The sequence below is a fragment of the Marasmius oreades genome, chromosome 7 (assembly GCF_018924745.1).
Source record: "Marasmius oreades isolate 03SP1 chromosome 7, whole genome shotgun sequence".
NCBI lineage: Eukaryota > Fungi > Basidiomycota > Agaricomycetes > Agaricales > Marasmiaceae > Marasmius > Marasmius oreades.
In genome coordinates this window covers 1,012,564-1,033,870 of record NC_057329.1, presented here as the reverse complement: position 1 = coordinate 1,033,870, position 21,307 = coordinate 1,012,564, and the positions used below count along the sequence as shown (strand labels likewise).

Here is a 21,307-nt window from a genome sequence, read left to right as displayed (position 1 = left end):
GTCCGGTAATCCCATATGCCGAGATTTGCCATATACGGAAGTAATTTTTTAGTAACGTGGCTCCCTTATGATAAACCTATATAATCTGCATAATTTCTTATCTACATTATAACTTGTCACCTTAGTTACAGCGGCGGACAACGGACGGTCGTGATTATGGTGTACCCCCGCCGTTATACTCCAGGACAAGCTTATGACCCGGCCCTTTGTGCCGAGTTTTTTTGCATGTTTATACACCTGCTTACTTGCACTCTGTAGGAGTTCTGCAGGTAGTGAACAGCATGAATCACCCATGGGGGGAAAGTTTGTGTCCCTTGGCCCACTGTATTCATGTCACATGACCCGTTCTGTGAATATCCTGTGTCAGAGGCGTAATTACACCTGTTCTACCTGTTACCCATGGAAAAAAGTATGGTGGGTATGGGACTTGTACAGGGTGACTAATCCATTCCAGCCCATCCCATGCACAGGAAAACCCACCAACCTGTGCTGTTCCAACTTCCCTATCTGCAGGTATGGCCATGCTCTATCCCATTTTACAGGTGCAAACCCATGGGAAAAGTATTCTGTGTCAAATCAGTACATATTGTATAGTGGGTGACATAAATAGCAGGTAGAGGACTTGTACTGTGTACAGGACTTTGTACAGGGTGGCCTACCCCATTCCCTCCCTGTCCCATGCACAGAAAAACCTGTAACCTGTGGAAAACCCCACCAAGATAGTACAGTTAGAGAAGGGGAGAGGAGGGACCACAGAAACAGTGAGAGATGACAAATTATTACCAAAAAAGTGTGTGGGAATATAAAAGTTACATCTAATAACAGTTGAAGTATAGATGCATGTCAGATAACAGTAGGAATAAACAGGAACTTGAAAAATACTACATTAGCTCAAAGGGAGGGGACATGGATATTGTCGTGCACGCAGGAAATTTCGATCTCCGCTTTAATTTACCCTGGTCCTGTCGCATAGATCATTTTTTGGAGATAATCGCTGATAATCGCTGATAATCAGGTCTCTTTGTCCCATTATATATAGGATACTCCAGGATACTCCACCTTATCATCTGACAGGGATGTTATCCCGATTACAGGGCATGATATCACAGACACGTGAATATCTTCGAGTATCCGAATCCCCGTTTTTTTGTGATGTCATTCTCGATGGCGCGATGTGCTAATTGGTAACTTGCGTGTGCGAGGTACATGTACATACCACACTCACAAGTTCACACCAGATAGCTTCACGGATGACTTGATAGCGTCGGAAAACTGCAACCAACCCGAGCAACCGAGATATCAGGACCAGTTACCATTGCCGATGAATCGCCATCGTAGCTGCAAAGCGAGGACTTTGCGCCAGTATGCGATCACGTCGTGTTGGGGAAAACCCCCTCGAATAGTAGAATTTTGGTTAACATGGTCCAATCTTGTTGGAAGTGTTCGGAAAGGGATTCATGAGGTATGGTGGAGTTTTTACTCAGATGAAACTTACTGTTTTCCTCCCTTGGTCAAGTATTGAGTTAACAATGGAATGGTCGGGCTCGGAAAGGAGACACTGTCTGCATCGGAGCTCATGAAGGATGCGGATGGGGGAAAAGGAAAACGGTAGTGGATGTGTCGGATACATGACACCCTAACTTGAGTGATGATGGTGATACAATGTACAATGCAGCGAAACTAGAGTATACACATACATGATAAAAACAGTCTAGATGAACGCCTTCTTCAACTTCTCCTTCTGCGAGGCCGATAACCGATCTGGAAACTGCACATTCCACTTAACTATCAAATCACCCTTCTTTTTCACGCTCCCATCCTTTCGTATTGGCATACCTTCACCTGGAATCGTCGTCTCCTGTCCAGGCTTTACAACCCCACTCGGTATCGGTACTTGAAGTTTCCTTCCATCCAGCATGTCCACAACTTTCTTCCCGCCATCGTGTGTCAGTGCCTCTACCAGAGGTATGGAAAGTTGGTAAATGAGATCATTTCCTTCCCTCGTGAACGTCGAATGAGGCTTTTCTTCCACCACGAACACAACGTCTTGCGCTTCACCGTTCAATTGCTCGTTCCCAGCACGAGCAAACCTGATTTTCGTACCGCTCTTCCAACCAGGGTGTATTTGGATGTCGAGCACCTTGTCTTCATTCGTTCCATTCAAAAGACGTCGTCCAATCTTTAAATGCTTGACTGTCCCAGAATGTAAATCTTCGAGCGAGACCTTGAGAGGTCGTGTGATTTCGGCAACTTTGGATGACGACGATGAGGAATGTTGATGTTGGCGGGGCATGCCTCTGGGCATTCCTCCCCCGAAGAATGTTGAACCATCCATAGAGTCGTCGTCGTCATGGTCGAACATACTCCCTTGACGTCTTGGCCCCCCGCCTCCACCCATGCCTCCCATCCTGAAACCCCCTAAGCCTCCACCGAAGATCTGCCTGAAAATAATGTTAGTCAACTTGCAGTCGAGATCAGACGACCGGGTTGCTTACTCAAATATCTCGTTAGGATCTGTAGCATTGAATCCACCACCACCTCCAAAGCTGCTGAAGCTAGCACCAGGACCATTACTGGTGAATGTGAATGTGCTTCCACCACCTCCTGGGAACCCTCCAAATGAAGAGAAACCTGATCCTGCGCCTGCTCCTGCTCCTTGAGAGGGTCCGCTGCCTTTGAGGCCCTCTTCACCGAATTGATCATAAACGGTACGCTTGTTCTTGTCGCTCAAAACTTCAAACGCTTCTGATATCTGCAGATACGAGTGAGACGGTTCGTAGATCTAGTTGTAACTGAACTACACACCTCTTTGAATTTCTTTGAGGCAGCTTCGGACCCTGCATTACGATCAGGATGCCATTTGAGGGCCTTTGATGGATCAGTAACTTCAACAAGGAGGGTAGAGAAAGTAATGTGCTTACCATCTTCTTGTAGGCCTTCTTTATTTCATTTTCGTCAGCATTCCTGTCAACTCCAAGAAGTTTGTAGTAGTCGGCACCCATGTTGAGTTTCGTGGTATAGGAATTGTCAATCAAGAGAACTGTGCAACGAAAAGCCGATATTTATGACATTCATACAGAAACTAGTGGAGTGCTCTAGGCTGAACAAGAATCTTCCAGAACAGTCAGGCGTTGACGTCATTACAATTATAAAGTCACGTGCCATGCTGTATCTGACCGTGACATAAGTTTGTTAAACGCTGTGACATCTCCCGTCGTTCATCATCTCCCTTCGTAATGAACGACGCCCAGCCACGATACCGGAACAATGCCTTGAATGAGGAGAGGCCGGAATCACTCCTTCGCCGTTCATGGCATGCAATGACTGACATCTTTACCCCTTTCTCATCGTCTGCCCTTGGGACTCTACCCAACGTTGCTCGACCTCAACGATATCCCCGAGCCGATGCAATTCCAGACACTGAACATGACGTGGACGGACAAAGACCTACGGTACGGGATTACCATTCCATCTCCTCGGCCCCTCCGCAAGTCAGAGTACCAAAGAAGATCGCTACTCCAGTGAAAGTCGAAGGCAAAGTCTGGTTTGCTAACGAAAGAAGTACGATACCAGCGACCACCCAGTCTGCGATCTTCTGACAAGTTTCTACTATCAAGCATGGGTAGCTTGGTTGAACCTCTCCGTCTTACTCGGCACTCTCGCTCTGGCCCTCTTCAATGCATCCAAGGACAATATTGCACGCAACTTTGCGTACATCTACGCCGTAATTAGCGTTGGTGTGCTGGTACGTATAATTTGGCTTGCGAAGAAATCGTTCCCTAATCTTTCTGTGCTTTTGAGATTTATGGATATATCCTTTACCAGAAACGAATCACTATGATTCAGCGACGGGATCCGGGACATTTCGGTACCACTCACCTTTCACCTGTCATATTTCATCCTCAACTCTCGCATGACAGACGATATTGTTGGACCTATCGTGGTCGGTACACTGCTCTTTCTCGCGGTTTTGACCAACTTCATCATTCGAGGTAAGCTCGACATCATTCTTCGGTTTCAATTTCGTCATCGTTGAAACAATCATTGCGTCGACCTCAAACAGTCCGTGAATTGTAAGCACCGGTTGAGTATTGACCATGCCCTTAACTTACCTGTTATCCCGCAGACGCGATAAAAATGTTCCAATTCCAGGAACGGACTTCGTGATGAACATTTTAAAGCCTTACGGAAATTTGTTTTTTTCTTTTACTACCCTGCACAAGTAACATGTTTCCCTTCGAATAACCAATTCAATGTCGGACACTTTGCGACCTCTCGATAAGCTGTCTGCGCTCTATTCGCTTGCTCATGCCGTTTGCGCAATTGATTATGACTTCCTGCATTACAGTAATTAATGGCGGATAATGCCTCAATTCACCTGATGCGCTTGAGTAAAGTCTCTTCTTCCGTTAACGGAACATGGGATCACATCTATGATTCAAAGTGGCGTAGGAGAATTACAGTTGAACAAATGATAGTTACTCTACATGACGTGTAGCTGTTTTCCGTCGCTTTCCGTCGCTTTCCTAAGGCGCCATGACTACTGTGAATATACGTATTCACATGGCTACTGAAACCACGCGAGGAGAGATGTGGGTCCGAAGATGTGGGTCCGAGGACCGATAAGTTGTTGGAAGAGCCGACAACAAAGGAGGAGCATTAGATGTCTTCCTGCATATCTGACGCCACAAAAACCAAGCTAACAATTCTACGACTGTCCACGTTCGGTTCTTCGGAGCCCTGTGACTCTATGCTATCGGGAGTTTAGATGTCAGAACGTGCAAAAAGTAAAAAATTCAGTTGAACCGACTTTACTGTCACTGTCTTATGTCGGGTAAAATACGCGGCCATTCCAGATCCTGGTAAGGTTTTTCGGAGGCCACTTATAGTGTATACGCCACCGAAAGCTCCTTCCTGTAGAGTGATGACAAGCGGAGTTAGGCGAAAGACCAAGAAAGAGGCTTGAGTCATTTTACTAACTCGATTTGTCGAGTCCTTGGGGACCTCCATCGTGTATTTCCACTGTACTCGTAGCCCGTTCCCACCAAAGCTCCCGTGTCGCATAGAGAGGACAAGTTTCTCGAGGCCTTCTCGAGGAAGTGGGACTCCATTTAGTGTAGCAGACAACGTAGGAGAAAACGTCCCGGAGATGGCGTCTAAAGCGTCATCGTCGGTGTCAGCCTCAAAGATACTGCGAATATGAGTGATAGACCATTCTGTGAGAGAGCAAAGCTGAGATGAAGATGAAGTGTAGGTCATGGTGGGTAGATGTTGAGGGACGAAGAGTGGCGGACATCCATTTTTATAGGGTAAGATGGCGCGGAGTTGAAGAGATGGAGTTACTTCCGGATTGAAATGAAAGGCGCGAGGGAACTGATACCAAGCCTGTGGATGACATCCCGCTGCATACAGGATTCTGGATGGCGTTCGAGATCAGAGTTAGCCGGTTCGTACGCGATTTTTCTAAACCACTGCTTGAAAAAATGATGTAAATTGGCATATCCTTTCCAAAACATGCTCCAAATAGCGAAGGATAGAGCCGTCCATCCTAAATTAGCAGAATTAATCTGAGGGGTGGTGTAGGGCAATGCAGTTTTTTTTATAAGCGTATATTGGCAGAGCGACAGTTCCTCGGTCTGCAATGCAGGAGTTCCATCTGTCACAACTTTCGTTTAGCACTTCCCATGGGACATGAGGTTTCAACGCGCCATACCAGGTGGTCTCAGCCGGTAAGGGCACAGGCCGAGTAGTCGTTATGGCGGCTGATTGTTTACTTGAACTTCCAGGACGGAGGGTAATAATCTTTGAGGCTTCGCTTCCAAACCTGGAGCTCTTCGAAAGTGGATCTGCATCTTCAAACTCGGAGGCTAGTCATTCCTGCCGATGCATAAGAGTCAGAGTCATAATTAGACATAAATATTGTCATTTAGCATCATGGCAGTGGTGTCATTGCGATGTCCTTAGTAGACGGCTCGCACTTACGGAGACTGTCTAATCAATCAGCTAGGCTCACTTGAAGAGAAGCGTCAAGTGCAGTTGCACAGAGCAGAGGCTTTTGTTCAGTTTTCGTTTTTCGGAGGTGTTGGACTAGCGCGAGAGATGATGAAGGGTGATGATGAAGGGTGGAATTGATTTGACAGGAACAGCCTGAGAGCACCAAAACTGATAAGATAGGGATTAGATAAGATTGTTGATCCGGTCACCTAGGTACAGGTACACGATATTTCTAAAGACGGCGCAAGTACCTTGTTTGGTAGCAAAAGGTCAATCTGAGACGTGGCGAGCTTGCTCTCGAACGTCCATAAACTATGTAATCGGTTTACGAAGTGGTCGTACCACTGAGAGATCCCTTGGAGGTGTACCGGCGCGTGTTTTGTTTCCTCTTTTGGCTCCTCTCTAAGCTCACATTCTAGATCTGATATGGATGACAAGTCAGAACTGGAATGCAAGTTTGTCTGTAGGCTTGACGCTTGTGCCTAGGATGTTTCCGCACTTCATTCAATCGAGCCGTCAAGCTTCAAGGGCCAAACATACAGACTTTATCAAGTACCTCGAATACTAGAGCAGTATCAGCTGCTTTAATGTAACGGAATGAAGAAAGGCCTCGCAATCCAAGGGAATGAGTCTAACCTGTTTTCACTGCTAACTGCATTGGACTATCAATATCAAGGCTGGTATGGTTCCAATGAATTGGGAAAACAGGCGGTTATATTTCAATTACGTCCATCCTGTCACTGAGGGTATATGGCTGGGGTTCTCTTGGTGAATATGTTCTAATATAAGTGCATCATACCAATCTCAATGGCGTCCGTGGCTATGCCGGTTGGCGTATTTAATTTGTGTTCCGCTGTCCTGATCCGTCGACCTCGAGCCAAAATTTTATTCACCGACACAGCCCCGACTCCGTTCTTGTGTCAATCCCGATGGTGTATTCATGATCAAGATGTATACCCGGACGTGGCTCAAAGTGTATGTTGATCCTGTTATGTGCTCCTACGCGTTGAAAGGTTGCCAGAAGTTTGGGAAAACGGGATCTGTTTGAGAGCTGCCAGCGTCTGTTGTGGTCCGGTACACACTTTTTCTCGTCGGGTACCGCTCCCATTCGCTATCTCTATATATGCTCGAAAGTCTCAATTCGATTACTTGTATCTGAGCTGACTCACCGGGGTCCGGGAGGCACAGTGCCAATGTCCTACTCACAGGATTCAATCCTCGTTGTGGAGCGTTTCGCCGCAGCATTATTTTTGCTATGTTCGACCTTCCCTACCGTATTGTGTCACTATACCGAGTCACTATACCGATAGACTTATCCCAACCCTTCGTGGATAGGGGCGAATGAATCAACGTTCAACCTTGATTCAACCTTATACAGTGTGGAGTAATCGCGCACGATCCGCTTCTTGAGTAGGGCTTCCTACTACGTCTTCGATGCCTGGGTACTCGATATGGCCTTCCCGGCCAGCAAGGCACCCAACTATGGTCCACCCGAGTGGATATGGTTCCTACGGCACTTTTGTGGTGTTTGAGAAGATCGGCTTTCATATGCGGATTTACCGAAGCGTTTCCTCATCGTGTCCTTCATTAATACTTCTCTATCCTAACACCATCAGTCATGCAAAGCAACAGCAAGAACTCTCGAAACGGACACGCCGCAGAAACACCCGCGCCACGTTTGGAAACATCGTTGATTGAAAAGAGGACTTAGGAATGATGATGTTACGTGGAATGGTAGGTGAAAATTCGGGTCAAATGGACTGTCTCGCAGATCTGTCTATTACCAACCAAACCAGCCATCGAGTGCTCGACCAATCAGACTGAAAAATCCTCCACGCGGTTGATTGTAGCGGGCGATGGCTTCGTTCAACTGGCGCTGGAGGTGCTCTCTTTCCGCACTCGAGGAGTTGGCGTTCTCGTCGAGCGTGCGGCGAAGTTCCTCAATCCGGCGTTGTTGTTCCACTTTCTCCGCCTCGGCAGCTCGCTTGACTGCCTCCATCTTCTCTTCAAGCTCCGCCTTTTGCGCTGTGTAGTCACTAGCCAACCTCTGAGCATCGGTCTGAACCCGTGACATCTCGGCCTGTAGCTTCTTAGTCTCGGCTTCTAATTCCTTGCGCGTCTCTTCGTCTTTAGCTTTGATTGCCGCTACACAGGCTATCAGCCGGGCGACGGCGCTGTTCGCAATGACGACGTACCTTTCATCTCTTCTTGAAGCTCTTTCATCTCTCTTTCGTGTTTCCTGATCTGTTCCATCATTTCACGATTGAGCTCTGCACCAGCAGCGGTCTCTGATATACTCTTCCCTTGATCGACCAACTCAGTCTGAATGCGGAGTGGGAGTGGCCGATTCTGGACCAAATGAAGCAAAATAGCACGAGCTGTTTCGGGAGTGTTGTCGTATCGAACGAGCTGGGCCCCCTTGTCAAGCACGGGCTTGAAAAACTTGTCCTCCCCCATTAGTTCAGACTCCCGCGCTTCGCCAACATCCCGGGACACTTCTCCCCACATGTTCGTTACGATAACCACGTTTTTCAGCGTGGCTTCTCCACAGAGTTCTTTGAACATCTTAAAGTTTCGCCTCGAGATACCACCCATTCGGAAATCAGAGATTCGATGCAGATAGATAACTCCCGCAAGTTTCTGACCGTGTTCGTACCTATCGGCGTGGAGAAACGGGGGAATCAGCTGCGATTGTATGTGATCAATGACCCTCGTAGCCACTCACAATGAGGCAAGGAAAGCAGCGATCATTTTGAGAATGTCAGCATCGCTTTTCGTCGTATCGTCAAACCCTGGAGTGTCGATCAACGTAACCTGTCGACCGTCGAGCGGAAACGTAGGAGACAGCTGAACAGTGCTGGTGCAGGAATGGAGACCCCTCCCAATGCGAAGAGTCCCACCACTAGCAGCATTGATGAACTGTTTGATTGGGTTGATTGGGCGGTGTCAGTGACCAACGATTGTTTACGAAAGAGTGATTTCATCGCTCACCGTCGTCTTGCCGCTGCCCGTCGCACCCATAACACTACACGAGGCGACGTCAATGCTTATCGATGGAGGAAAAGTTCCTCTTGCTTACGCTATGACCGTGGTGAGTTCATGGTTACTCTACGACAATCAGTATTTTATGTTTTGCAGTCCAGTTGTAAGACCTCACCTGTTGATACCCCGTCTCGTACGCTGAAGTATTTGCGGAATATTTCATATTAGATCACTGGATGTCGGGCATGAAGAAAGAGAAAAAGAGCTTTTTTATACTGGGTTCGCACGTCGCCGCGAGGCTTCAACGAGGAAGTGGCATGGGGAGGCCATGTTTCGAGCGACATCACCACCACAAGGCTAACCAAAAGCCTTGCGTTTTCCTCTTGCTAAATTGCACAATCAAACTTTGTATTGCAGGTTTGCGTGTCGGTCAAGAGTGACATGAATCGTATAGGGAATCTGGGATGTGTTACTACCAGCATGCTTCAAAACAATTCACATAATGTTGCACCCTCCATTATTCCTTTGTTGGTAATGTCGTACTGCGTCGTTTAGTTGTCGTTGGAGATCCTCCCTCTGGGTGGACGAAGCGTTAGCTTGGTCATGCAGCATCTGGTGAAGGTTGGTAATTTCTGCACGTTGCCTCTCCGCTTCCCTCTCCGCAACCTGTTCTTCTTCTTCCATCCTTCGCTCCATCTGCTGCTTCTCCGCATCCAATTGGGCAGCAAGCCGTTCCCCGTTTTCACGAACCTGGTTAATCTCTACGTGGAATCTTTGGGATTCTTCTCTAACTTTGTTCCTATTGTCTTCGTCTCTGAGACTCATCTCCTCTAAGCACATGGAACAGTTTGTGACGAGGAAGTTTGGTAGAAGATGTCAAAGCTCACCTTCCATGTACCGCTGAAAACGCGCCACTTCCGCAACATGCTTCTTGTTCTGCGCGGTCAATTCAGGTCCAACAGCCTCTTCACCCGCCGCAGTCTGCCACACATCCTTGTGCTCCCTCACCATCTCTGTCTGAATACGAAGCGGAAGCGGCTTCATTCCAACCAAATGCCGCAAGATGGCTCTAGCATTCATCGGGGTATTATCATGGCGCACCATCTTTGCCCCTTTGTCGAGTGCTGGCTTAAGAAATGTGTCATTTGTGGTGAGCTCCTGCTCACGAGCATCTCCAACATCCTCGTCAACCTGTCCCCACATGTTAGAGACGATGACCACGTTCTTGAGTGTGTCGTCACCACACAGCTGCTTGAACACGTTGAAATTGCGACGTGAGATTCCGCTCATGCGTTTGTCGGAGATTCGATGTAAGTAGAGAATGCCTGCTAGGGTCCTTCCATGTCTGTAACTTGAGGGGCAGGGACTATTAGAGCACAATGCGGAAGCTTAGAACGACTTACTCCCGTGCAAGGAACTCGGCTATTGTGCGCAAAATGTCAGCGTCGTTTCGAGTCGTATCGTCAAAACCAGGAGTATCAATGAGTGTCACAAGATATCCGGCTAGCTCAAAAGGTGGGGCAACTTGCACAGAGGCCGTGCAAGACTGCAGGCCCATACCAACAAGGAGGTTAGCTCCGCTGGCTTGGTTGATGAACTGAAGAAGTCCTTAGATGATGAAGAACCGCAAAATGATCGGGATGCTAACCGTGGTTTTTCCGCTCCCAGTGGCTCCCACGACGCTGGAGAAACAAGGCAAGGAGGTGAGCAACACGCATGAGTGGGTGAGATAAAACCACGACATACGCTATGGCAACATGTCTTTCGTCTTTGAGAAGCACCTAATCGTGTAGGTCAGCGTCGACCAAACGAGCGATGTACAGAACGACAGGAATGCTGACGCGTGTTTGCCTTTGCGATTGAAAACGAGAAAAGCTGCATCGCACACGTGAGAATCGTCGGACACGGAGGAGGCACCTAAACACTTACTTAACAGTCGTTGACCGACCTTCAGGTATGTCCTTCAAGGACACGAACCTTCGACCAGTAGCAGCAGCTTCGGTACCTAGGTACACCATGTATCAGTGCAGAGGACAAACAAGTAAGAAGAGACGAGTAGGACTGCGCAATCCAAGGTGTGCTGCGAACACATTGATGGCATGTTTCCAGGGACGCTAGAAAAGCTATTGCGAAATGGATAAAAAAATGAAAACAACATTGATTAACGATACAGTGGATAACAGTCCAGATTGGTATGTACAAATGCGTTTCCAGTTGACCTGCAACCTGGAAAACCCTTGGTAGCAGAAAACAGAAGCAAGGACGAAAAGCACTTCAAATCCACGCAAAATCAAGCCTAAAAGGCGTGTGCGAATCCATCATGGTAGGGTTGGCATACCTCAGGGATCGCCTGTCGCGGAGGTGCCTTTCGGAACGAAGTTTTGCTTGACGTTGATCTCAAACGATCTCCAGAATTGTATCGGCGTCTCTGCATTTCGGGCTTCGCGGGTGAAGAAGACGATGATTTGTGGCTTTGGTGATGAAGAGGTTGTTGTGGTGGCATGGGGAAATCCGATAATGACAACTGCCCCTTCCTTTTCCCACCATGGTCAATACTCGATGCGAGGGAAGGTTCATATACCACGAACTGCATTTTGAATTCATGCATCTCCCTCTCCGTATTCCTCCTTTCCTCTTCCTCCCTTCTCTTCCTGGCTTGTTCCTGGCTCCTGATAATCAGGGATTTCTTCTCCTCTTTGAGCCTCGTTTCCGCTTCTCTTCTACATTCCTGGTCTCGCCAGATCTGATCTCTTTCTATTTCAGCCTCATATCGTTTCAGATCTCTCATCTCTCTCAGCTTCTCCGATTCTTCCTCCTTCATTTTCATCCTTCTCCTGTTTTCGGCTTCAAACTTGTACACTTTCTGCTTCAAAACTACGGCACTCTCCGCCATTGCAGGGGTCACAAAGTACGTTCCCTTGCGGCAACTGGTACAAGTGTAAGTCCCAGGCGCGCACGGTGGTGGGTTCGGATAGTTGCATTTAGAGCGTGAGCATTTGTAGTGCATGTGAGAAGGCCAGTCTGGGGGTGAAGGCTGACGTGGTGGAGGTTTGTGTAGTGTATGGGACGAATGCTGTTTCGACGAACAAAACGTAGGAGTCGGTGCATAGGAAGGTGGGGCTTGAATTGGGAGAAATTCGTCCTTAGATTTCTTGCTTGAGACTGTCGTATGAAGAGTATCAGTAAATCCTCATTTGGCTGCAAGTTTAACGAGAAGCTCACATAATCCCATAATAATTTTATGACTTCAAAGTAACGAAAGACTGTGAAAGGTGGAAAGAAACTGTAAATGAATGTGGGGGGTAAATTGGATCACTAAAAACAGTATTCAGCCCGTGGCCTGAGCCTTTTAATGCCATGCCCGTGTCCAAGCGTGGATGCCACAGAGTCCTAGCCACTTGCCACTTGAGGAAACAAAAGGGAGTAGCATCATTGTTCATTGGGTATCACTAGTTGAAGATCAAAAATATCTTGAGTCAAGAAGAAAGAGAGAATTTCTTGATAAGCAAATCAAATCCAAAGAGGGCTCGTCGGAACACTGATGATTTTTATGGCTTGATTCAGGGGAGACGGGTTGTGGCATGGGACATCTGGGGCCACGGATGCCATTATAAGGTGACAGAAGCAGCGTTCTCCGTATAAGAGAAACCACAAACGATCGAAACTTTGCACAAGGCTGATAAGAGGAAAGGGTGTGTTCGTGTCAGTGAATTATATCTGTTATTACAGCCTGAAAGGACGGAGTGTAAAGTTGAAAGTTGGAAATCTTGGACGAATAAGTGAAAGACGCACGTGGTATAAAGTTGATACGAAGAAATGGAAATCCAGTCCCCGTTATCCCGACAGCTCTGGGTCTATCCGCATCATTCGTGCTTGTTGAGAGACTTCTCAGGAGCTACAGGGAAGTAGAAAGAAACCGTTCAAATGTACTTAAGGCAATGACCGGAGGAGACATACTAAGAAGAGGATGCAGTTGAGCGAGATAGGTGACCATCCACATTAGATAACAAGCCGTCAATCCAAGCATAAGAGAGGTTCGAATGAGACTGCGGGTCCGGTAAGAGGCAAAGAACTCATTCGTATCAACGAAACATACACTTGATGAGGTCCTTTGGGTGTAAAGATACCAGCACAAACTACAAGACCAGCAACGACTGCGAGCATAAAGAAAATGGGGAGAATGGACGCCATGATGATGACGGTCGAGAGCGAGAGTGAGTTTCGTTATAAGCGCCAACACACCCGCTTGTCGTTTGTCACATACAGTCACCCTTCTGGATTCGACCAAGTACCTTCGTCTGGAAGTGAACTATTTAGAAAACGACCGTCATGTCTGAAATCCCTCAAACCGATGTGTCTCGGCCTTCAGCACTACCTACTGCGACTTTAACACAACGTGGAATTGCCCCAGCTCAGGTAGACCAAAATTCCTCAGATTACCTGGATGCCATAGAGGAGGAATGGAACAAGAGGGTAGACGCGGAAGTTGAGACTCTAGTAGATGGGATGGTCGATTTAGTTGGATTAGCGTCTGTAAGGATTCCCTGCGATTCCATTCACGTTCGACGCTGTTCAACCTCTACTGAAAGATCGAGGACAAAGACAAGTTCCAAATCGCCCAGGAATCCTTCCAGGCTCAGCTGCGCGCTGATTCAATGGTACCTTACATCTTCTTTCTTTTTGGCCTCCAAGGTTGAATTGATCTGTCAGGTTCGAGCCGCAAATTCTTTGTTATCAATCACGCATTCTATGAAACTTTTACTGCTTCTTTCAGACGAGGCACAAATAGCGCATCGAAGAGATGCCGAACTCAAAGTCCTTCAGCGAGAAAGGGACGAAGCTAAAGGAAAAGTCGCTGCGCTTTTGGATGAACTCCTGCGCCGCCCTCAATCCAAAAAGGCTCCGCAAAGCGAAAAGCAGTAAACTAGATTGCATCTCATTAGTGGTGGGTGACTCGTACAATGTTACCTGCATGGGTAATTTGATGCCTTCGATAGGTGATTTGGCCTTGAGATCTGTTTCAAGCCATCTGCGTACATCATTTTATTTCTCATGGTAGGGAGTGTCGCAATTTTAAGGGAATCAGTGTGCTGGAACCTGGAGTGGTAGGGATCCTTTACCCCAGATATCCCGGTATGAGCCACCTCGGCGATAGTTTAGTTAGTCACCCGCCACACTCTTGCTTCCCCTGCGCTGAAGTCTGCTGTCCTTTCATAGATCGTCATCTTGTGTGGTTGCTAGCACAATGCAGATGTTTTTCACGCCGATCCTGGAAGAATCTTAGGTCTTGTCTTTCTCATAATCGTATTAAACGCTTTGATAGACCCTTGGCGTGCCTCTTGACATGGTGGACGCAACGAGGCCGCAGTTGTGCATTCCTCGTGCATTCCTGCAGGGATGTATGCAGGAGTGGGCTAGAGAATCTGGTGAGTGATCTTTCCAGATTCTACTCGTTAGACGGGCCGATATAATTATCTCCTCTTGCGCCCATATCTTTTGAGGACATCATCGGCGACGATGTGACTTCCTATTTCACCTCGCTTCTTGCGTAAAACGCGACCCTATGTACGGTTTTAATTACTTACGCTATTCACCGTTCTTTAACTGGGAATCCCTGCTGGCCAGCCTGAGCTTGGATTTTCTTTTGTTGATTGACGGCGACCTTTTGTTTATTCAATATCGCGATGAAGACAGGGCTGAAGAACGCGGAAGTTATGTTGTGCGAAGAAATTTGCCGTTGCCTATTCCCAATTTTTTTACTGCGCACCATCATCACCATCATCCGCCGACCGTCGCTCAATTGCAAGTTTCACCTTCAAACGCCAGTTTCCGATCTTCTCATTCCTTCCTTTCCGATCTGAAAATCACGAAACTCGATATTCGTGTACCCCAGCGTACCATGGCGATTTGTTCCTGGCCGGAGGGATACAGCCGACTGGCTCTTGCTCAAATACTGCAAACCATACGAGGTGCTTTATAGGTTATTACGTGTCTCCAATTGAAGATATTTCTCGTCTATCGGCAGCTAGGTGTGCTTAATCTCTTTCCCTGTGCACCCATCCTCAACGCTGTCCAGACCAGAAAATCATACAAAAACCGTCAGCTGGCGCAACGAAGCGTCGCGACTCGCAGCCATTTCATTTTGTTGATTGAGGGGTGAACGGAGCAGTCATGGATCTAGGGGTACAATTAGCTAGGGTCAACGGAGTGTGCCATGATTTTGCACAAATGGAGGATCGCTTCTCAAAGTTCCAGAGTGAGTAAAGGGTCCGAATCCGCTTGTAACCTGTGACGTCTGTTATTAATTTTTGTCAATGAAAGACTTCGGGATTTCTAAATCTAATCCGTCTGTTGGTTCTGCTTACCTCCATTCAGAGCCATGAGATCCGGAACTTGGAAAGGGATCCATTCAAGCCACCAATAGAAATGTATGTATGTTAGGAAATAGTGCGGGTCGATTGACTTTGCTAAAGCAACCGACGGCTCCGGTTTTACGGCGAAAGAAGCGGAGACGAGAGATCGATTCCATGCTATTAGTTATGTTGTGAGTTTCAATCGAAATGTAATACTCGTAGTTGACGACAATGTTCGCCAGCACGCGCGTATTCGAAAGGAATTCAGGCAAATTGGAAAAAAAGGTTGCTTCCTCCGTTCCCTTACCCACATACAGATGACCCAAGGCGAGGTAGAGAAAGCCTCATACAGAGTCACACTCAGTGTGTGAGTCGCCCGACCCTGCGGCTCCATACCAGATCACCGCTACGAGGCACGGCGTCGGTAAGTTGGGGCACGGTACCTCCACGATATACGGCAGTGGGGCGTCGTGACTGGGATAGATCCGAGCTGCTCTTGGGTGACATGCCTTCAAAACCGTCGCTTGAAATGAACCATAGACGACAAAATAGGAAGTGTACCATGTTCTCGTCGAGGTGCGTTACTCAAATATGAAGTTTTCGTCGGACATCTCTTTGAATCTCGAGGTGCAATTGAGGAGAAGCCCGGACATTTGTAGACATTGCTCGAATTTGCCTCAAGGAATGTCTATGTGGCATAATCAAGGTATCCTTTATCCTTGACGGCGACTTGCATTCTCTCGCTTCTCTCGATTTGAAGGTTACATTCTCTATGGTATGCTAGTACTGATATAGCAGAAATCTGGGAGGCTTGAATGAATCCCACTCGAATTTTCTCTGTCAGGCTGTCAGCATCGTGAAGCTTGTGTCGTGTCCACCGGTTGCACACATTCATAGATGCACGAAGACACCTGGCATCTTTGGACATAGTCGTGTTGTCTCATCTTACATCCAGCAGTTTCAAATTGGAACCGTAGCAAGCTCTATCATCTCAAGGTGGACTCAGCCTTTACTGGGATACTCGGATACCTGCACGACATGCTCTGGGGTGGCTTGTGACTAGGAGCACATCTCGCTAGATATTTTTCGGATCTCCCAGTAATCCATACGTCCTCCGCACTCGTCTATTTTGACAGCATGATGCTGTCATTTCATGGCCACCAGGGTCAATCAGTCGTTGTCCTCCGTCTCTCCTGTGAGATTGAGAGTCGTCCTTCATGTTGTAAAGGAAGATGTGTGTTGTCGATCTTTCTCAAGTTTAACTAGGTGTTGATGACAATAGCCGATCGATGGACGTGTCTGTGAGAAGTCTTTACTCATGTTTTTTACATGCGAAATCTCCAGCTATCTCCAGGTTCAAGGCTTGGGGACAGTGAGTCAAGTGCTTCACGCCACAGCAGATATTGTGATTTTCCAATTCTTTTGTTTTTTCGGTTTTCCTTTTTCTGACTTCTCCGTCTTCCAGGCTCCATTTCCCACGAACAAATGAAAGAACCGATGACTCTTTTCTTGGTGATCTTGTTCTCACTAAAGATGCAGAAAGAAGGCGTATGATTTCGGGTGATACCGTTGTTTGGATGGTCCATCTGATCTTGTTCGTTCAATCAGGTTACACAAATGACTGGACCCGTGCTTTCCAAGTAGGTAAGGGCGACTTATTATCACCTACTTACTGATGGGGAACAGACGCTAATCGCGCAATCATGGTGAATTAGTATCGATACGCCACCGGGGTAGTCAAAGCCGAAATAGCTAGTCGTCCGAGCCTGGCGGAAGGTGCACGATACAGCAAGAACCACAGTTCAAGCAAACCTTGAAGCCCACGTTACAAAATGACTTTTGGTTTCCCTCGAAAGCTGAGCGTTATGGTTTCTCCGGTTCTCAGATATCACGTCCCACGCTCGCATATCTGATAGTCTATCTTGCCTCTTCTGGTATTCTTTTGTTTTCTCTGGCATCTATTCCTCGTGGAGATGAGCCGGTTTTCACAAGATGAACCTGGGGCCTCGGCACGTTCTGATCCCATCTGACTGATCTCGCGTAGAAATGAATTCCTGTTTACAGATCAGATCAGGCACCTAGACTATTACATGTGGGTATTGAGGGAGGTAGAATCTGTACTACTTTAGCAGATGTAGCAACGCTGAATCGATGATGTCTCTGTTACTTGCAAGTCGAGTACGACTTGCAGGTCGGATGATGAGCTGGTTGGCTGGCTGGCTATGTACATCTGTTGCTCGGATCCGATACGAGTCGACCCTGGAATAATCTTGACAGCATTTACGTAAGAACAGTTAAGGCGATCTATCTCATCGGGCTGGATCGCCGATTTTCGGTGAAGCAGCGCCAGATTTTTCTCAAGCAAGACTGAGGATATTATTTCCAGAAAAATATTGCGAACCGCTCGACAGAAATGAATGCAAAAAATGAGAGATGCACGAGGACAAGACGTGTCAGGACCAGAAATGGGAAACAGGAATCTGGCGCTGATTCAAACTCCGATCGCGCTGACCTGGATCTAAACGTTAAGCTGCGTCAGTTGTTCAAATTTTCAACCCTGGACTCGACACCCATCATCTTGTTCATCTTCCACCGGTACAGCCATTCAACGCCCTTTTCTTGTTTAAGAAGGTCAGTATAACCTTCTACATCGAGCTGCGTATAAAGTTCGTCAACCAGATCTGCCTCCATCGGGAGATATAGTCCTCAAGATCCATCTCGTTTGTCTACCATACCTGTATAACTCATCAGTTACATCGAGGAGTTTTCCAACTTGGTCCCTTTCCTATGGCGGCTGCTCATCATGCAGCGCAACGACCCGCCTATTCGCTTCCAACACATCCTTCTTCAAATTCTTTCCCTCCAGACGACCTTCGTTTACCTTCCATAAAGGACCTTCAATTCCATTACCAACCTCGACGTCAGGACCATTCTCAACCCCCTGAACCTACTCCCGGTTATGAACACAACCATTCTCAACCTCAGGACCGTGTCGTTAGACATCCTCCGCATTGGGCAAGGCCACCCCCACCACCTCATTCCATCTCTCAAAACTCACAAGGTCCACCCCCACCACCGCCTTCAAACCCTATTCATCAGCTTCATTCTCAACAACATAGTTCTCAGCCACCTCCACAAGTTCACGAAACGTCCTCAAAACCGCCTGACTATCATCATAGACACGAAAATAATGGTTATGCTACTCCCGGACTGCCATTGTCTGCACAAACCGCACCAGTTCCTGGGTCGGTAAATTCGGGCCCTGCAGTTCGCAGTGAAGATTATCATCCACACGGTTCGCATAAACGAGCTCGTACGGGTGACCGGGCACCTGTGGCTTCACTTCGTGACACGCGTCCTCCCTCTGTAGGTCATAACGGCATTCTGAAATTAAACTTACCGCTGACATGTTCGTCTAGGCTCCATATCATTATCCTCCTTCATACCCAGCCACTGGTATGCCTCCGCCTAGCCCCTATCATCAAAATGGACCTTCTTCAGGAGGAGTACCACCATCACCGGTACATCCGACACATTCAAGCCCGCAAGTCCAGCATCATCATCCATTACCCCCTCCACAGTCGTACGGAAATTACCATCCCTCGCAATACTCTCAACCTCCTCCTCCGCGGTCCACAAATGCTCCCCATCCGATTCCAGTATCGGCACCTCCGGCACCGCCTGCCCAGACTCCAACTACGCCGCTTCCACCCCCCACGCCCACGTCAGCTTCTGCTCAACCGACGCAAGTTCTTTCATATGCCCAATCGGCCCATTCTAGCGTCTCGCAGGAATGGGAAACTCCGCCACAACAGCCTCCACAACAACATTTCCAACATTATACTCTGCACGCTACTCATCCACCACCACCACCACCCCCGGTTTCAACGCCTCCTGCTCCCAGCACCCCAAGTGCACACCATGTACAACAGCTTTCCCACTCACATCATCATCCTCCCCAACCTCCACCGCCCGTCCATTCCCAACCTCCACCGCAAACAGCACACTCGATGTATCAATCGCAGTCGCAACAGGTACAAACGACACCTCAAGTGCAAGCGCCAGCGCCGGCTCCTACACAGCCATATGCAAAAACAACGTCCGTGAACCCCACCGATTTTGACACACGTGGTACCTACTCTACCCATAATACCGCTCCATCAAGCGGCTCCAGCCCGGACTCCGCTATGTCCGAGGTCTGTTTCCAGAATATCTAAGCTTTCGTTCTTACAATAACGTTTTAATCTTATAGCTTGTCAATCTATGCTCGTTACTCTATGATTTCGCGAGTCGATATGGTGAGCCTCTTACTGCCGTAAGTTTCTTTTGCAGTTCTCCTGAGTTTTTGAACTAGCGCAACTCAATGGAGGTGTGCCTGGGCCTACACCTCATGAGATCGCAGAGATGGCGTCTCGTGCTAATGAGGTGGTGCGGTTATTGGAGGAACTTCGCCGGGCCCCTGACGGTCAACGGATCGCCAAGAACGACACGACGTCTGCGGAGGACCACCGACCACCGAAGAGGCCATGGGAGGACATGGCTGAAGAAGGACAGATCTCGCCTGATGATGATTATCAGCAACAGGAAGAGGTCAGTTGACTGTGCAACGCTCAATTTCGTTTCGTCTTTCCTTGACATTTGGCTGAATATAGGCTTATGAAACTACTACCGTCGAACCTGTGCAATCAACTGCCGAGCTAGATATGGAACTCATCCGCACGAAACGTGCAACTACTACCGCGGGGGCCGCTGCGAATACCGGTCAACCGAAAAGCAAGTATCGGAAAAGAAGTGCAAGTCTCCTTCTTTCTTATGGCAGGAAGTATGGTGCTGATCCGACGACATTATCAAAGCAGCGAGCCACTCCCCCTGGCAAATGCCATTCATGTAATATCCGGGAAACTCCCGAATGGCGGCGGGGACCTGATGGTGCCAGAACTTTGTGTAATGCTTGTGGATTGCGTACGTCCATCGTTTCTCCTGTGCTTGTACCTGGATTGACTTTGGTGCTAGATTATGCGAAACTGATGCGAAAACAAAACAAAATGAATCCAGGACCGAATGGAGAGCCCCCGCCGCCTATTGACATGGATATGCTTCGTGCATCAACGAGAGCAGCTGAGGCTGAAAGGCATGGTCCCCAGTCTCAGGACGGATCTCCTACTGGAGCACCTACTCACCATCAAGGCTCATTCCAAGTCATTACCATACCCCCACCTGTTCACAGTGAACCACCTTCCGCTATATCTCCAACGACATCGGAGCATCCGCAAACCGTTAATACCTCTACATCCACCACCAGCGTACTGCACATTCCTCCGCCACCTTGGTCCACGTCTCCACCTGTCGGCGGACGAGGTTATCAACCCAGCGAACAACAATCATTTATACGATCATCTATTCCCACCAATTCGCCACGGTAATCTCGACTCGTCCTATCTTGTTTCTCTATACATTCGATATTTTTGTCTCAATCATGAATGTTTTGCTATCCCGCTTTATTTCACAAGCTCTCATACTTGAACACCACAACTGTATCATTATCACCGTATCGTTTGATCATCACGGCTTTCACTGGTTTTTTTTGTCCACAGGAGTTTCTTTTTACAGAACGGCGATTTTAATACCCCATCTTGACACCTTGCTATATATCCGGTGTTGCCATTTCCACAGATATTGATGTCATCACTTCTTTTCCAATGCATCTTGTGGTTATCACTGGTTGGTTGGGAACAAGTTGTGGCGTTTGTATATGGTGCCAAGTATGTAGCTTAGGATCTTGATACAATCTAAAAGCGAAACGTATCGGGGGTTTACCTCGTCCGGCAAAAAGATCTTCAGCTTAGTGTTTGTTTTTGGCGGGGCAGACCGCTTTCTGTTGAGGATTTGAAAAAAGCCTAACGCGGTTATATCGTGATATCGAGTCCTTAAAATTGCTAGCATTGATTTTCTTCAATGTCAAAGCTGGAATTAGATAA

General features: G+C 47.7%; 9 protein-coding genes across 9 annotated transcripts; 4 read left to right on the top strand and 5 right to left on the bottom strand.

The window, feature by feature from the left end:
* Positions 1-1,652: 1,652 nt before the first annotated feature.
* Positions 1,653-3,049, bottom strand: E1B28_011049 (uncharacterized protein). Its single transcript, XM_043156045.1, has 4 exons — positions 2,922-3,049; positions 2,806-2,868; positions 2,496-2,752; positions 1,653-2,441 (listed from the first exon to the last, which is right to left on the bottom strand). The coding sequence occupies exons 1-4, from the start codon at positions 3,000-3,002 to the stop codon at positions 1,712-1,714; spliced, it is 1,131 nt and encodes a 376-aa protein (XP_043005829.1). The 5' UTR covers positions 3,003-3,049; the 3' UTR covers positions 1,653-1,711.
* Positions 3,050-3,210: 161 nt separating this feature from the next.
* E1B28_011048 (uncharacterized protein) lies at positions 3,211-4,379 on the top strand. The gene is made up of 6 exons (XM_043156044.1): positions 3,211-3,561; positions 3,618-3,745; positions 3,802-3,868; positions 3,921-3,992; positions 4,064-4,073; positions 4,127-4,379. Exons 1-6 carry the CDS (start codon positions 3,237-3,239, stop codon positions 4,224-4,226), a joined length of 702 nt encoding a protein of 233 aa, XP_043005828.1. The 5' UTR covers positions 3,211-3,236; the 3' UTR covers positions 4,227-4,379.
* Positions 4,380-4,659: 280 nt separating this feature from the next.
* Positions 4,660-5,259, bottom strand: E1B28_011047 (uncharacterized protein; the record flags this gene model as incomplete). Its single annotated transcript, XM_043156043.1, has 3 exons — positions 4,660-4,753; positions 4,811-4,914; positions 4,981-5,259. The coding sequence occupies 3 exons, from the start codon at positions 5,257-5,259 to the stop codon at positions 4,660-4,662; spliced, it is 477 nt and encodes a 158-aa protein (XP_043005827.1).
* Positions 5,260-7,774: 2,515 nt separating this feature from the next.
* E1B28_011046 (uncharacterized protein) lies at positions 7,775-8,589 on the bottom strand (the record flags this gene model as incomplete). Its single annotated transcript, XM_043156042.1, has 2 exons — positions 7,775-8,139; positions 8,190-8,589. 2 exons carry the CDS (start codon positions 8,587-8,589, stop codon positions 7,775-7,777), a joined length of 765 nt encoding a protein of 254 aa, XP_043005826.1.
* Positions 8,590-8,862: 273 nt separating this feature from the next.
* E1B28_011045 (uncharacterized protein) lies at positions 8,863-9,337 on the top strand (the record flags this gene model as incomplete). Its single annotated transcript, XM_043156041.1, has 3 exons — positions 8,863-9,085; positions 9,133-9,139; positions 9,205-9,337. 3 exons carry the CDS (start codon positions 8,863-8,865, stop codon positions 9,335-9,337), a joined length of 363 nt encoding a protein of 120 aa, XP_043005825.1.
* Positions 9,338-9,471: 134 nt separating this feature from the next.
* On the bottom strand, positions 9,472-10,994 carry E1B28_011044 (uncharacterized protein; the record flags this gene model as incomplete). The annotated part of the gene is made up of 7 exons (XM_043156040.1): positions 9,472-9,806; positions 9,864-10,321; positions 10,380-10,573; positions 10,625-10,658; positions 10,723-10,757; positions 10,818-10,851; positions 10,906-10,994. The coding sequence occupies 7 exons, from the start codon at positions 10,992-10,994 to the stop codon at positions 9,472-9,474; spliced, it is 1,179 nt and encodes a 392-aa protein (XP_043005824.1).
* A 278-nt stretch (positions 10,995-11,272) lies between these two features.
* On the bottom strand, positions 11,273-13,167 carry E1B28_011043 (uncharacterized protein; the record flags this gene model as incomplete). The annotated part of the gene is made up of 4 exons (XM_043156039.1): positions 11,273-11,510; positions 11,565-12,138; positions 12,934-13,022; positions 13,073-13,167. 4 exons carry the CDS (start codon positions 13,165-13,167, stop codon positions 11,273-11,275), a joined length of 996 nt encoding a protein of 331 aa, XP_043005823.1.
* A 138-nt stretch (positions 13,168-13,305) lies between these two features.
* E1B28_011042 (uncharacterized protein) lies at positions 13,306-13,899 on the top strand (the record flags this gene model as incomplete). Its single annotated transcript, XM_043156038.1, has 3 exons — positions 13,306-13,509; positions 13,566-13,634; positions 13,687-13,899. 3 exons carry the CDS (start codon positions 13,306-13,308, stop codon positions 13,897-13,899), a joined length of 486 nt encoding a protein of 161 aa, XP_043005822.1.
* A 3,974-nt stretch (positions 13,900-17,873) lies between these two features.
* On the top strand, positions 17,874-21,157 carry E1B28_011041 (uncharacterized protein). Its single transcript, XM_043156037.1, has 8 exons — positions 17,874-17,960; positions 18,033-18,695; positions 18,749-19,525; positions 19,582-19,627; positions 19,684-19,919; positions 19,982-20,122; positions 20,186-20,291; positions 20,343-21,157. Exons 2-8 carry the CDS (start codon positions 18,117-18,119, stop codon positions 20,750-20,752), a joined length of 2,295 nt encoding a protein of 764 aa, XP_043005821.1. The 5' UTR covers positions 17,874-17,960; positions 18,033-18,116; the 3' UTR covers positions 20,753-21,157.
* Positions 21,158-21,307: the final 150 nt, after the last annotated feature.